General features: G+C 43.3%; 1 protein-coding gene across 2 annotated transcripts in view; it reads left to right on the top strand.

Moving 5' to 3' along the window:
• ksr1a (kinase suppressor of ras 1a) overlaps positions 1-16,106 on the top strand; it is a 59,774-nt gene that overhangs the window by 30,846 nt on the left and 12,822 nt on the right. For both annotated transcript variants that reach the window (XM_036594361.1, XM_036594362.1), the window contains exons 3-9: positions 4,770-4,917; positions 7,281-7,743; positions 11,013-11,188; positions 13,207-13,276; positions 14,566-14,649; positions 14,753-14,814; positions 14,909-15,018. In XM_036594361.1, the coding sequence (XP_036450254.1) occupies positions 4,770-4,917; positions 7,281-7,743; positions 11,013-11,188; positions 13,207-13,276; positions 14,566-14,649; positions 14,753-14,814; positions 14,909-15,018 (1,113 nt within the window). The remainder of the gene's footprint in view (positions 1-4,769; positions 4,918-7,280; positions 7,744-11,012; positions 11,189-13,206; positions 13,277-14,565; positions 14,650-14,752; positions 14,815-14,908; positions 15,019-16,106) is intronic.

Raw genomic sequence — 16,106 nt, forward strand, 5'->3', positions numbered from 1 at the left:
AGCCAATGGGGAAGAAGCGTTAAAGGGTTTGTGGCTAAATACTGCTACAACTAATCCATTTTGGATATTCAGTGCTGCTGTATGAACCCCCACCGCTTCAGAGGTCAACACAGCCCTATTCTTAGAGCTATTGGTCGAATTTGTCACATGAAAAGTCCGTTCACTCTGGAAGTTTGTGACATGAAATGATGAATTCCATTGAAATAAACGTAAGTTCACTGCCAAATGCAAGTGTAGACTGGGCCATTCTCCTGTTTGTGCCGCACCTCCTGTCTAGTCCTTGTCATGTGATCACGTCATAGAGACGTGTTGACTGGCAGACTCATGGCTGTTGTATCACACACATGCTCTTTGTGACGTTTCATGTACGCACACTCTCGCGCACCCAGTAACACCTGGATACTCGCTCCTTTTGGCGCTGCCAACCCAAACCGTCAATGATTAAAGCTAACCATCTGCTTGCAGTTGTAAGTTTTGTGGTTTTTGCGCGCCGTGTCGTCCCCACCTCTCCCCCAGAGCACGCCTGCCTTCTGCTTCTGCTGCATTTGGGTTGTTCATCTTACAGCCAGGGGCTAAGGTGTGGCATCAATGGAAAACATCAAGGCCTTACGGGAGATTTTGAAACATGCAGTGCAATTCTATATCCTTCAGAGATGTTGTCTTAAACTGTTTGAAATTAGAGATAAAGGCACGCCAGAGGCCTCATAAAGAAGAATGTTTAACCCTGGAGTTATAATTTAATAGCTTTACTGTACTATTTAAAAGTTATTACATAATGAAAGTGATAATAAATAACTTATAAATAATGTATTGTCAAGTGATTTCAATGAGCTATGAGAAGGGGCACTTCAACCTGCTAGTGGGCCTTGGAGCTGCAGTTGGTCATAGGCCCTATGGGTGTAGTTAAAATCCATAAAATCAGTACAACTCAACACGACACAACTGAGCCTATCCCAGCGGTCATTGGGCGGAAGGCAGGAAACACGCTGGACAGGTCGCCAGTCCATCATAGGGCAGACACACAGACATGTACATTCACACACACTCACACCTAAATTGTGTGATGCATATTGTGTGTTGTGAAAATGTCTTGAAGTATCATGATATAATATTTTTGCTATATCGCCCTCCCCTACTTACAAATCACAGTTATCACCACTGCCACTAGGTAAACCTGTAGTACCACATGTAACAATTACTACAATAATAATAATAATACATACATCATCTAAACCGCTTATCCTTCTGGGTCGCAGTGGGGTGCTGGAGCCTATCCCAGCTGCCATTGGGCAGAAGGCAGGATGCACCCTGGACAGGTCGCCAGTCCATCGCAGGGCAGACAGACAGACAGACATACACATTCACATTCACACACACACACACACCTAGGGGCAATTTAGCATGTCCAGTCAGCCTGACTGCATGTTTTTTGGACTGTGGGAGGAAACCGGAGTACCCGGAGGAAACCCACACAGACACGGGGAGAACAGGCAAACTCCACACAGATCCACACTGGTCGCCCGGCCAGGAATCGAACCCAGGCCATTCTTGCTGTGAGGCGACAGCGCTACCCACTGCGCCACCGTGCCGCCATAATAATAATAATAAACCTGTTTTTTAAAGAAAAGTAGGTAATCCGTGTACTTTAAGTACTGACAGTATCCACAATATATTCAGAAAAGCATATTGTGACGTAATTAATTATGATGGTGAAATGTTGTCATATTGCCCACCTATACTTGTAATGGTTAAAGAGAATTGACCATTTGCAAAATAAAGATTAACACATCTCTCAGACCATCACAACCATCTCTAAGTACTACTTCCTCTGTAAGGGACAACTCTGCCAAAAACCTGCAGTGAGAACGGCTTTGACAGTAAATTAGTCAGCAGAAGTGTTACTGAGAAACGTAATTCAGGCACACAGTATCCTGATCATCTGGAGGGTAATGTAGCTTTCATTTCATTCCTGAAGCAAAAGCTTACTCTTAGTTAAAAGTAAAGGACGTTAAAGGTGCATTTTGTGGCTGCAGACGAACTCCAATGGGAGCCAGACGGTGTTATAATAGAGCCCAAGCTTGGTGAGCTTTACCGCGACTGCCTCTCACTCCATCCAATCATACAGGTCCGTAATTAGGTAATCGGATCATCTGCTGGGCTTAATTAGTCTAAGAGGTCACGTGCCCTGGCTATTTGCAGAGGGAGAGATGAGAGCAGGAGAGATGGTGAAATTCATTTGGATTAGGACTCTCAAGGAAAACAATGGCCATCAGGGTGTGAGTAGGTGGGGATGGCTTGCCTGTCTATATTCTGCTACGACAGTTTACATTGGTGCCTATAACTACTGGATTTGAACCGGAAACCCCTTTTGAACTACGCATGTGCAACAAAGGTTTGTCATTTCCGTTATCATTTAACGAATACCTACACATGCATAGTCCAAATCAAGTTGGTTGACATTCATATTCGCGCATGCATAGTCCAAATCGGGTGTCCGGTTCAAATCGAGTAGTGACAGTGCGTTTTATCTCAGTGCGTTTTATCTCACACGCTACATTGTGTGAAAATTTCATGGCGAACGTATCTCACACGCTACATTGTGTGAAAATTTCATGGCGAACGTATCTCCACGCTACATTGTGTGAAAATTTCATGGCGAATCAAAAACTGGTTGGAATAAAATCTTACATTTTTTCTTCTGTACAGTTACCATTTTGGAGATTTTGACACTGAAAATTTGCTAAATGCTATAAAACTGAACATGAGGGATTGACTTGCTGTGTTTATGCTAGCGTATGCTAAATGTTCTAAAACTGAAGATGAGAGAATTGTTTGCTGTATGTATGCTAACAGGCTAACAGCTCACACCACAGAACACAGTTGATCCCACCTGGCGCTTGATTGTGCGCTCTCAGATATGAGTCTGTACATCCTTTAAACTTGTTTTAGCGTCAGTTAGCTGTAACCTGGCCTGTACTGATCCTACATCAGTTCCAGAGCACCTGATAAACCATTAGAATCTCTTACACTTAGACACAAAATACCATTACACACTACTTTTTCAGCAGGGATGGCGTGTGGCATTTTAGCCTGCTAACTAAACTAGCGTATACCTGGCTGGAAGGCTGCAGATCCAAACACCATCATTTTGTCTTTTTGTTCCACCAGTCGCTCGACTTTGCTCCCTCAGACTTGAGTGATTATCATCTAAACCTGTGTCAGTGTAGCTTTGGTTAGCCAGAATAGAACCTGTTCTCTGTTGAGCAACGCTTTTAGCAAGCTAGCTATGCTAATGCTTTCCAGCTGTTCTCTCCTGGTTACCAGCACCGTTTAACATTGAGCAATTTTTAGATTATTTGTTTCCCTGCTAAAAAACAGCACCAGCATGCACTGCATGTTGGTCTGGTTCTGGTTTAGCTGGTCACCCAGCATGGTCCTGTTAGTCGACCAGCACACCAGCATCTAAAACTCAACATATGCTGGTTTCACTGGTGCTAGTCTGTGCTGGTTTTTTCTAGCAGAGCTGACACTGATTGTAAAACTTTAAATTGTAAACTAAAGTTTTTATTTGAGTGTTTTCGGTTTTGAAATAAACAGGATGAGGTGGTGCAAAAGTGACGTAAATGTAAGACCATGCAACGAATAGCTACGTCATTAAGCCATCCCACCAAACAGCACTGCGGCCCTGAGCGCAGTTAGCTAAATGAAGGAGACTGTGCTAAGCGCAGGTTGTAAGGGTTCCAGTGTTACATTGGAAAAGAAGCCAAAACCAGCTTAATCAGACTATCAACACGTCCTCAGTGTAACTGACAATGAACTGTGAAAAAATAGACTGCCACCATTTTTATATATATACACTGATCAGGCATAACATTATGACCACCTAATTGTTTCTACGCTCATTGTCCATTTTATCAGCTCCACTTACTATATAGGTGCACTTTGTAGTTCTACAGTTACAGACTGTAGTCCATCTGTTTCTCTGCATACTTTGTTAGCCCCCTTTTACCCTGTTCTTCAGTGGTCAGGACCCCTATGGACCCTCACAGAGCAGGTACTATTTGGGTGGATCATTCTCAGCACTGCAGTAACACTGACGTGGTGCTGGTGTGTTGTGCTGGTACGAGTGGATCAGACTGGAGTTTTTAAACACTGTGTCCACTCGCTCCATTCTGTTACCTTGTGGGACCACCTTGTAGATGTCAGAGACAGCAGCTCATGTGTGTCAGCACAGTTTGTGTTGGTCATCCTCTAGCCCTTCATCAGTGGTCACAGGACGCTGTTGGCTGGATATTTTTGGTTGGTGGACTATTCTTAGTCCAGCAGTGACACTGAGGTGTTTAAAAACTCCAGCAGCACTGCTGTGTCTGATCCACTCAGGCCAGCACAACACACACTAACACACCAGAACCACGTCAGTGTTACTGCAGTGCTGAGAATGATCCACCACCCAAATAGTACCTTCTGTGTGAGGGTCCATGGGGGTCCTGACCACTGAAGAAAAGGGTAAAAGTGAGCTAACAAAGTATGCAGAGAAACAGATGGACTACAGTCTGTAACTGTAGAACTACAAAGTGCACCTATACAGTAAGTGGAGCTGATAAAATGGACAATGAGCGTAGAAACAAGGAGGTGGTCATAATGTTATGCCTGATCGGTGTATTTGTGTACCAGATTTGTTCACTCAGTGTTAGAGCCATGTGTGTGTGTACTGTATCCTCTCACCAGGCTTGCTGTCTGTTCTGTTCTCTCTGTGTGTCTTTGCGTAGGCGGTGCCCGTGAAGTTGTCGTTGGATGCCTTGCTGCAGATGCCTGGAGCTCAGGTGCGAGAGACCATGAGGAGGCTGGGCTCCAGTGCAGAGGAGTGCGCCCGGCTCAGCGCTGCCCTCTCCTGCTTAAAGAGTGCCACTGAATCCGGTGCGGTAATAAGAAGGTCTCGTCTGGTCTGCCAGACAGCTCAGAATAGCCACAGTACTTACATTCATCATCGGATAGCTTTGAAATAGGGTTTGCACTGAGCAGCCAATAGGGATGTCATTCTGAACGATCTGTATTGGAGCCGATCGAGGTGTATTTTAATGGAATGCTCTCAGCCATATTAAGCCGCAATTTTGATTCACTGTTAAGGCTGTTTTACCATAACACGCTATATTCGAACCACTGTTAGAGAGATGACATAGACAGACTGCAAATAAACTGAGGCACATTTTCAGAAGCTATCGTTATCGATAATCTGGGGAGATTGCAAGTACAAACCCCAGTGATGCCACAGCCATCCGTGGCTGGGCATCCAAGAGAGCATAACTGTCGTCGCTCTCTCTGGACTTAGAATGGCCCTCAATTTCCCCCCATTCACTTGATGGTAGCCAACCCCAGTGTCCACTAGCTGAGGTAACAAAATTGGCAGTTAGTGTTCCCCTCCAATAGTGTTGCGCTGTCCAGTGATGTTTCATTAGCGGTATGATAGTAAGGTTCACATGTCTCAGAGGAAGAATGTTCTAGCCTTCACCCTCCCAGGTTTGGTAGCATGTGTGTGATAGAAGGAGGGCTAACTAGCGGGCAGAATTAATGGCTAAATTTAAAAATAATTAATCATCCAAAGTAGATTTATATTAAAGTTAAAACAGCTACTTGTAATATTTGCAGTGCCAGTGTTTCGAGTGAGTCTATGCTAACCGTCTGTCATCAAAACACTAGCTACCAAGTAGTGCATCTGTCTAAGGCCCAATCCCAATTTTTACCTTTACGAGTGTCACCCTTCCCTTGGAACTGAGTGACAAGGGGTAGTGGTTGAAACAGACGTGACGGGGTTTGTCGGACATTTCCAAAATACCAATAGGCATCCTTTTGCAGTTGTCTGCAGCTAATTGATGAAATGTTGGAAAACGAAGCTATGCCTGGGAACGCCGGTGGATTGGTTTCGTGGCATGTAGGATAGACTGCAGACAAGTTTTGTTATAGTTAGCCTAGCCACATGACATGCTAGCTAGCGTGTACAACATGGATGACATGGATTCTGTTGATTTCTCATACCACTCTGTTTGGAGTGAACCTCTGAAAAACCTCTGTTTGGAGGGTGACGAAGCCCTAACACTTCGCCCTACCCCTCTATCCCAACCAAAATCGGGACACCCTACTCTTGTGTGAACTCGCAAAACGGAGGGGTAAAGCTATGTGGTAGAGGCAAGGAGTCAAATGGGATTGGGCGTAAGTGTTGGCCCTGTCGTCTGGTGATGCCCTGCTTTTCCTCCCATCACTCAACATGATACTAGCCAATGCTGGTGTCTGATGTTACTGAACAGTTAGTGTTCTCCTCCAAGCGTGTTGAGCTGTCATTGAGTTAACGGTAGTTTAAAAAGGTGTGGTGGCGCTTCATGTGTCTTGGAGGAAGCTCAGGCTAGTTTTCACCCTCCTAGCTTGGTAGCATTGTGTGATGGGGAGACATACCTAACAAAAAAGGATACTTTGATCATGTTGGAGCAACTTGAAATCTGAAAGTAACGTTTTCAAGTTATGTATTGTGCATTTCACCACTGGTTGCTAGTAGCATGCTTTGAAATGCTTTTTTATACGGGCCATTCTTGTACTATGATATGATCGTATGCAAATGTTTTGGCACCCATGGTCAAATGACATGCTTGATTTGTTGATTTTCTAAAGTTAGTACACATCCCTTACAGTGGATACTGCATGCAGAATCACTGTTTATTTGCTGAATTTAACATACTGGGGAGGGGGGGTAAAATATGGCTTCTGCAAAAGTTATGGCACATTTTATATTGTTCCCTGTAGAGAATATGTTGACTTATTTTCATGTAGAAAATCAACAAAGCAAGTATTGTAATTTGACTGGGGGTTTCAAATTTCTGCATATGACTGTAATTGGCAACTAGTCGACTAGTAAAAGTGAACAGTTACATAGCCCCTACTCTGAAATGTTTTAGATGGAAGGCTCCCTTGTTGCTGATAGCTGCCTGTAGGCATATTGAATGATTAGTCATGTTAAATGAAATTGAATTAACTGAGCTGCAGATTTGTGCTTTGATGGGGTGCTGCTCATTTTCAGTTCACTGCTTATTATGTAGTCTTTAATCCTTATTATTTAAGGAAACTACTATTAATTATTCAGCAACTACTATGAAAGCTACTATGATTAAGCCCAGTCTTAAATTGCAGTGCCAATGATTCACTATGCTTAGGCTAGACTTAGACTTAGCCTGGGTCTTGGAAACTGAGACCTAAAGATTTTAGTGACTGTTCCTGACCTTGTTCATCCACAGGAGAGTTTAAAGAGGATGGGGGTTGCTGGTTCTCAGAGCCCACCAGGCGGGACAGCGGTGGCCTGACCCCAGTTGATCAGCTTCCCTTGCTGGGTGGGCCTGTGCGCCCGCACAGCCCCTCCCCCCTCGCCCGGCCCCCGGCCACGCCCTCCACTCCCCTGGCCCCCTGTCCCCACCCACGCCACATTCTCCCCCCCGGCGAGGCCCTCATCTCTCATGGTTACGCTGACAGCCTGACGGACCCAAGCCCCTACTACTCATCCCGGCCGGTTCGTCTCCATGGCCACACCTCCACCCCGCCCATCACCCCGCCCTCCAAGAGGAGGCACCGCCTAAAACCGCCATGCACGCCCCCTCCACCGTCTCGCAAAGTCCTCCACCTGCTGCCCAACATCACCCTCACCCGCAGCAAGAGCCACGAGAGCCAGCTGGGCAACCGCATCGAGGACCCACCCACCAGCAAGTAGGTTACTTCCTGTTCTGGTTTAACTCTACCCCAATGTTTTGGTTATTAAACTTAAGGCTTATTATTCAGTAACTACTCAGTTTACTATGAAACTAATGCCCTGATAAAAGTGATGCATTGTGTTTGCTTGATTTAAATGTGTATAATTTCTGCATGAACAAAATATAGTTCTTACCAAAAAACAGGTTTTACACAGCAAATCATGTGTAAAGTTTGTACATTTTAATCAAGTAAATGTGTTTGGGCTGCACAGTGTGGTTAAAATACTAGTATTGCAATTCTGTTGCTACATATTATATTGCGATATGCCTTACAGTGTATTAAAACTCAGTGGTAAGTCAGTATTGTGACATTGTTAAATAATTTGACCAAATATGTTTACTTTTTAAATTACATCATGGCTTAATACCCACAAAAACACTCCTGTGATTGGTCAGGACATTGACAGTATACATTAAAAAACATTGCGATTAATTAGAAGGCTCATTTGCATATTGTAGCCCTCTGTGATATCAGTACTGCAAAGGCCAACATGGCAATAACAATGAACAAAAAATGTACAGTTATGTTAAAATTCTGAGAACAAACTCTCATTTATTTAATTTCCAGTCAGAGCAGCTGTTAAGTGCAAGTTAGTTATTTTATTTATAGTTATTCAGCATTAGGAATAAATGCAGAAATCATATATTTAACAGAAAATTACACAGAAGCTTCACAAACTACATTTAGCATTTTTCAGTATTTAGTGTTTCCACTGTTCACCTTTATTACAGGTTCCATTCTTTTCAGGAGACTCGATTCAGTTTTTCAAAGAAATCTGCAGAGATATTTTTCCACACCTCCAAAGTTCAGTCTTAGAAGTTGGTTGCACTTCAGGATCCAGGTAATCCCAAACACATTCAGCGGTGTTGAGGTCTGGACTCTGGGGTGGTCAGTCCATTGTTCAGCTTTTTTGTTTGATGTGTCCGTCTCCTTTTCTCAGTGAGGCTTCTTGACAGCTACACATCCTTTCAGACCCATAGCGCTGAGTCGTCTTCTCACAGTGGAAGGATGGACTGTGGATTTTCAGATCTGAATCAAGAGTGGAGCTTGATTTTCTCCTCTCTGTCAAAGATGAAAGCTTTAAGTGATGTTTATCTGATGGGGACAGTTCTGGTGGTCTACCAGGTCATGTTGTTAGTCCCATCATACATTTATTCCCCTCAAAAATATCTTCTGAAAAATTAACAACTTGTACTAAATGGCCGTTTTGACTGAAAATGTAGGGAATGACGGGTGATCTGACTTACGGTATGTATGTTCTGAAGAGTTCTGAGTAAATTAGATGGGACATCTCCATTGACCTGACCACCTTTCTGAGCCATTCAAATGCTTTGTGTTGCTGTTTCTCATTAGGAAAAATGATCTGGATCAATCTGGTAACCTTGGTTTGAGGCCTAAAGCCAAGTGTGTGGGCAGCGACTCCCCTTCTGCTTAGTGCTGCATCCCACGACCCAACTGGAAATAGGGCACACTTCCTACCCGCCACACCATCACGCTCTGAGAGAGAGAGAGAGAGAGAGAGAGAGAGAGAGAGAGAGAGAGAGAGAGAGAGAGAGAGAGAGAGAGAGAGAGAGAGAGAGATCATGTATTTGTGGTGTTTATGTGGATGGTCCCAGCTAATCCTCTACAGATTTCTCAGAGATTATGAGTAATGTCACAACAGGATACACTTCCAAGGCCTGATGTCCAAAAGAGTGCAAATCAGTGTCACCACACACACACACACACACACACACACACTCATGTGTTGCGTGAGTGATGATGGAGGGTCACACTTTTGAGCCCTAAGCCTTTGGCTTTTTTTCTAGCTGGTGTGCCGCATTCCGGTCAAGGCTAAAATTCACAGGCTCTCTGGTCCATGACTTGATCCCCTGTCCTGAGATTACCCCATACACCCCCCCAATACCCCCACTCCATTCTCCATTCACTCTCTTCCTGTCAACCCTTAGAAAGCCACAGGTACTATTGTCAGTTTGAAATAATATTTAAATGCACAGTACTGTGCAAAATCCAGTCCAGACCTCAGCATCTCTGAATGTGTGAGGAAATGCAACCAACTTCTAAGACTGAACTATGGAGGTGTGGAAAAACATCCTTGCAGATTTCTTTGAAAAACTGAAAGCAAGGCCCAATCCCATTTCACCCCTGCCCCAACCACTTAGCCCTTACGCCTCCGTTTTGTGCGTTCACGTCTAGGGGTAGGGTATACCAATACCGGTACTAACTCTGTCTAACCTAACTCACCTATAAGTCCTGATATTCATTCAATCACATTTTTAAAATATTTTAGTTTGGTAAAATTTGTTCTGTGTCACAAATAAAACACAGCTTGGCTAGAAGGCATTTACTTGTTGAATTATATTTATTAGATGCTTAAGGAAACTTATTTTTGTTTATTTACTGTATATATTTAGTATTTAGCACTATATATTTAGTAATAAGAACCATTTTTAACAACTTAAGTAAATGTAAAATATCATTATTGTGTAAAACAGTTAAAAACAGAACTGAACAGTGTACAGATAAATCTGTGGTGTTTACGCATCAGCACACGTGTCAGAAATTGCTTCGTAGTGCCAGTCTTAGGTATCGGTATCCCCATCACCAATACCGATACTCGTTTAAGTCCTGGTATCGGCGCTGATACTGATACAGTATCAGTATCGATGCAACACTAACTGTACCTACAGAGATTTTTAAGCTGTTTAAAGTGAATTATAGCCAAAGGCAGGCCCGAGGACCTCTCTCTTATTATTGTCATTCTTCTCTACTACATCATGAATACTTGCATAATTACATAACTAATTGAATAGCTTGTTTCGTTTTTCATTCTGTATCGGCAGGTTTGAGTCTTGACTTGACTTGTGAAACAGTGTAAAAGCGTAAGGAATGGATTGTATGTAGAAGTTTGGGTGCCCTGGTTTAAGACACGATGCACAGTCAGTATATGTAGGCATTGTGCATGTGATTGATACAGTAACTGCGGTAGGTTTCTGTCGTTCTTCTCCTAAAAAGGTCACAGTTTTCATCCCGGCAGCAGCGTCATGTTACGTTTTTTGCTCTGGTTTACTGTGTGTTTGGCATTACTCAGCTTTCTTTGAGCGTGGGGCTGATTTTTTGGATTCCCAGGCCATCTTTTGGCAGCGGACTGTCTAAATCCCTCATCCGGCTTTGTGTTCCTGGTTTTGCGGTGACCCTGCTGACTGACCTATGTGTGTCCCTAGGTGTGGGAAGAAGAACAAGCTGTTTCTGAACGTCCAGATTAACGGCAACGGCTGCGAAGATTCACCGTCTCGCTCTCCGCTGCTGTCCGCCCGGACGCCTGGGGCAGCTCCTGCCACCGCCCCCTACACCCTGCCCGGCACGCCCACACTGCTGGAGGAGCACAGCGGCCTGAGGAGTGAGTCTCACACGCTCTCACAGTAGAAGTAAAACTGATAAAACTGATCAAAGTCATATTTTTTTTTATTGGTAATGCACGTCTGAGGTTCTGAGGTATTTTCGATTAAAGCGATAAGTCATAAAGGCTGTGTGTTACAGTGATGCAGTGTCCCAGCTGGACACACTGTGAATGTAATAATGAATAATAATGAGAGTGCACAGCCAAGCACTGTAGCTTGTTAACAGTAAGCTCTGGTTGCCAAGCAGCATTGCGGTCAAGGATTACATGAACCGCACAGTTTCTTAATGACCAAAGTGAGTCAGTGATTGACAGAATTCAATTGATGTGTGCAGTTGTATCTGTGTACAGTGAGTATTCGGCTTTGAGCTAGGCTCAGCCAATCAGACTTTAGAATCAGCAACATCCGTTCTATAAAAATGATTATGCTGTTTTGTTCCTTGATATAACTAGCAAGGACTTGAACTTTGAACAGTTGGTCCTTTGGTGGCGATGTGTGCTTTTTACCAGAGCATCAAAGGGCCAAATCAAACCCGACGTTTTTTACGCTAGTGCTGGTTCAATTACCATTTAGCAAATATAATAGTCACCATAGTAAAATATAAATAAAAAATTAAATAAGTTTAAAAAAATAATAATATGATCAAATAATCAGCAATCCAGAGTAAAGTAGTGCTTTCAAACAACATTTGAAACATTTTTAGTCCGGATAAACTTTAACTTTCTATAACACGCTGTTCACATGCTTTGCAGTTCTGATATAAAAAGATTAATGAATCAGTTTCGCTGTTTTATTTCCTGTGCATCCACTTTCTCACAATCGTGAGACTCCGGCATGCCAGATTAAAACAGTTTTAAGGTGTTTTAATCAGCTGTGAGAGCTAAAACGTGAAATTTGAGTCTGACCCGAGCCTGACACATTTTACTTGCTGGACAGTGAGGGAGAAGAAGTCTAGCCATTCCTTTTCAGCATAAACCAGCATGACAGTTAGCAGAGAGTCTGTTAGTGGAAACATCTCAGAACAAGATTATATTCGATATGATATATTATATGCAGATCATTTTATACAGAGCTGAGCCTTTTGTTTACATCAGGGGTCACACACTTGCCCACACTGTGCCCAAAGCTGAGGCATATTACATATGCTTAGACAGAACTGTGAGTCTTTTGTTGTCATTAAAAAGGCTTCACTAAAGTGACTTCATGCTCTATATTGGCACAAAGATGTAAAAAACAATTTTCTCCAAAAATACTAATTTTAGAGAAGGCAAAACATTCTATACCTTTAATGTTAGTTAATATAAAGAGATTTTGTTCCAAGCCGTTTTGGAGCACTTACACTGGTCCATTTATCAAGATATTTTAACACGATATAAACAGAAGCTGCTCTGATGCAGAAAAAAAACAAATCGAAAAAAATTGAGATACTTGTTTTTTTTTTGTTTTTTTTTCTGGGCGATGAGCGCCTAACATGATCTTAGCACCGCTGTGCTTTGAGAAACTGTGCCTCTATAATTCAGTTTAGCTAATTTGACTTCAATTCCGCTTTAACTTTGCTCATAAACTCTACCGGTTCTCACAGATCCTAGGTTCATCTGAATGTTTATCTTATGTGTAAGTGAGAATCTGTTAACGTTAATGATTAACTCTGGTGGGGATCAAGCTTTCCGAATGAAAACAGATCCGAATGTTTGCACTTGTTGACTGTGGAGGGGTTATCGCAGCTTCTCTTCCCGTACGCCAGAGCTTTGTGGTTGCATCACTGTGTGTCGAAGCCTTGACCAGAGTGGAGAAGAATGTGGGGAGGTTCTCTGACCTCATGTTTCCATTCAGAGGAAACTTTCTCTTATCTCGGGCTGTCCAGAGAGTCATGCAATATTCCCTCAAAGCCTGCTTTGTGTGTCTGGGAATGGGAGAAGTATTTGATTATGTGTGTCTCTCTCTCTCTCTCTCTCTCTCTCTCTCTCTCTCTCTCTCTCTCTCTCTCTCTCTCTGTCACACTGTCTTCCGCACGCAGATAACATCACAGTCCATCGCAGCTCTCCTCAGGCTGTGAGGAGGGACATTGGCCTGGCTGTCACTCACAGGTAACCCCCCCCCCTTCTACAGTGGCTCCACCTCTTACACACAAAATCAAATTCAAATTGTCAACACTATAGTTTGTGCACCCACTGTCCACTTTATTAGAAACGCCTTCACCTTGGTGATGTACAGTTTGACTGTAGCCAATCTGGTGATGCACAAATTGTATTAGCTATTCTCTAGCTCTTTCTCAATCGCCAGTTTTGGACCACAGAGCCGCTCCTGTGGTCAGAAACTGACCAGTGATGAATAAGGTAGAGGGTACTTGCCACATACGACGGTTCTAATAAAGTGGCCAGTCGGTGGAAGTACAAGGTCTGTGTTTCTAATTAAGTGGAGGGTGAGTGTATATACAGTGCTGTGCCAGAGACCACAGTTTATTATTTATTTATTTATTTTATTTCAAGTACAAGTGTGCCATGCACCCATCCCCCGGGCTCCGAGGACAGCCGCAAGAGCCGGCAGGAATCCTGAACACCGCTGAGGGATGCGAGTGACGGCAGGAGGAGGACGTCAGCCGCCAGAGAGAGGATGACGATGACAAGAGGCACGAAGGCAGGATGCAAGTCCCGAACTCCGCCGCCCTGGCCCCGCCTCCTGTTCCACATCAGGGCCGCTAGACTACACCTCACAGTTCGACCCAGGCGGCCGAGATGCTGATCTGGCTGGCTGTCATTAAGGGCAGCATGAGCACCTGAGCCAAGAGAGACAGAGAGCTTGTTGCTCCGCCTCCCCGTCACCGCCCCCTGCTCCGCATCTCGGCCGTCTGGGTCGAACGTAAGGTGTAGTCCAGCGGCCTCAATACGGAAAAGGAGTTCGGGACTCGTGTTCCGCCATCGCTCGTGGCTGTCGTCGTCCGCTCTCCGACGCTGACATCCTCCTCCCTGCTGGGAATTCGTGCCCTGCCTTCCTGCTGGCTCTCGCCGGCTGTCACTGGGGTCCAGGGGACGGGTGCATGGCACAACAGGTTATTCATTTTTCAGGAGAACATTTGTAAATCAAACACAAGAAGCTGTTGCTGTTCTCAGAATAATGGACAGTGTCCAGGCCTCAACATCACTGAATGTGTTTAGGATTATTTGGATCATGAGAAGCAGAAAATACAACCAACTTCTAAGACTGAACTTTGAAGATGTGGAAAAATATCCCTGCAGATTTCTTTGAAAAACTGAACGAAAGTCTCCTGAAAAGAATTGAACCTCTAATAAATGCAAAGTGTGGATATTATACTTAGCTGTTGCGGCTTCTGTGCAATTTTCTGAAAAATTAGTTTCTTTATATGTGGCATTTTCAGGTTCTCCACCAAGTCCTGGCTATCACAGACGTGTCAAGTGTGTCAGAAGAACATGATCTTCGGAGTGAAGTGCAAACACTGCAGGTGGGTTACTAAAGGTGGAGTGCGTAGACGCTAAATGAAGACTTCAGTTACAGAACAAGTGAGCAGCTTGTGGGTGTATTAATGGCTGCTTTCACCTCCGCAGGTTAAAGTGTCACAATAAATGTACGAAAGAAGCTCCTTCCTGCAGAATATCATTCCTCCCCAGTAAGTGCTCTGTTCATTCTCTATTCAGAGCACGTAAATGGGAGTCCTTGAAAAGGTTCGGTCTTATATTCCTCCACTCTTCTCTCTCTCTCAGTCACAAAGATCCGGAGGACGGAGTCTGTGCCGTCGGACATCAACAACCCCGTGGACCGCCCGGCCGAGGCTCCGCAGTTTGGCACCTTACCAAAGGCAATAACCAAGAAGGTAGTGACCTTTATGATAGGCTAAAGCAATAATCACTTCAGACTGGACCCAGACAGCAGCTGTTACTTTCTTCTTTTCTCCAAAAGCAAATTACAGCGACGTATTATGACTAAAGGCAGGTGAACACTTTGTGATTCTTGCCTTCACAAGGTTGCAAACTGTGATAACTGAAGACAAAAATTGAATGGAATCATTCCTCCAATCAGTGGACTCTGTATTATTATATTATTATCCGGATTATGTATGTCAATATTAAATAGGATTTTTGAAAAATCCTGTAATGTGGGCGTAAGTCTGGTAAAACCACACCTGTATTTATCCAAATCAAATATTTTTTGGATATTGAAAGTGCATGCTTAAAGGGGAATTCCACTAGACTTTAAAACTCTCCTGCATAATTCATTTGTTGAGATGTAAAGTCATTCAGGGTAATTTAAAATGTAAAATTGTAGAAAAGCTTTTTTGGTTCACTGTAGAAAAGCTAAGTTCTTTACAGTGGTGGTGATAGGAACCAGGGCTCACAATGTCTACAATACAAATATGGCCGCTTTATTTACTGTTCAAAGCAGCCAGTGAACCTACAACAGTCTTCTGGGTTTATATGTAATGTTGAAAATGCTGAAATCAGGTACGTCTGGGAAAATAAGCTTTTTTCAGGGATATTTGGCGTCCTGCATGTAACTCCGAATGAATAGATTTGAAAAAATACTTCTTAGTCCAAAACCTTCTTAAAAAACAATTTCTCAGCAACATATTAGTATCCACTTCATGTAATAACTTTCTGTGAGGCATTAAACTCTTCAGACGTCTGGTTCCTATCACCACCACTCTGAACATTTCTGGACTTTATAATGGGGTAATACCAGTTTTCCAAAAGATGTCTATGATGTTTATGACCAGTTCGTACAGAATAAGAAATCTCAGTATAAACAACAGAGATGGGAGTGGCTACTCGATTTACTCCAGAAAATTTTACAATTTTAACATAAACAATTAATAAACAGTTGGTCAGTATGCCGTCTACCTTTACCATTTACCATGCTGTCTTAAGTGAATGCAGTGCTTCATTAGCATCACCATTAGCTTGG

Source organism: Colossoma macropomum, unplaced genomic scaffold (genome assembly GCF_904425465.1).
Source record: "Colossoma macropomum unplaced genomic scaffold, Colossoma_macropomum, whole genome shotgun sequence".
NCBI lineage: Eukaryota > Metazoa > Chordata > Actinopteri > Characiformes > Serrasalmidae > Colossoma > Colossoma macropomum.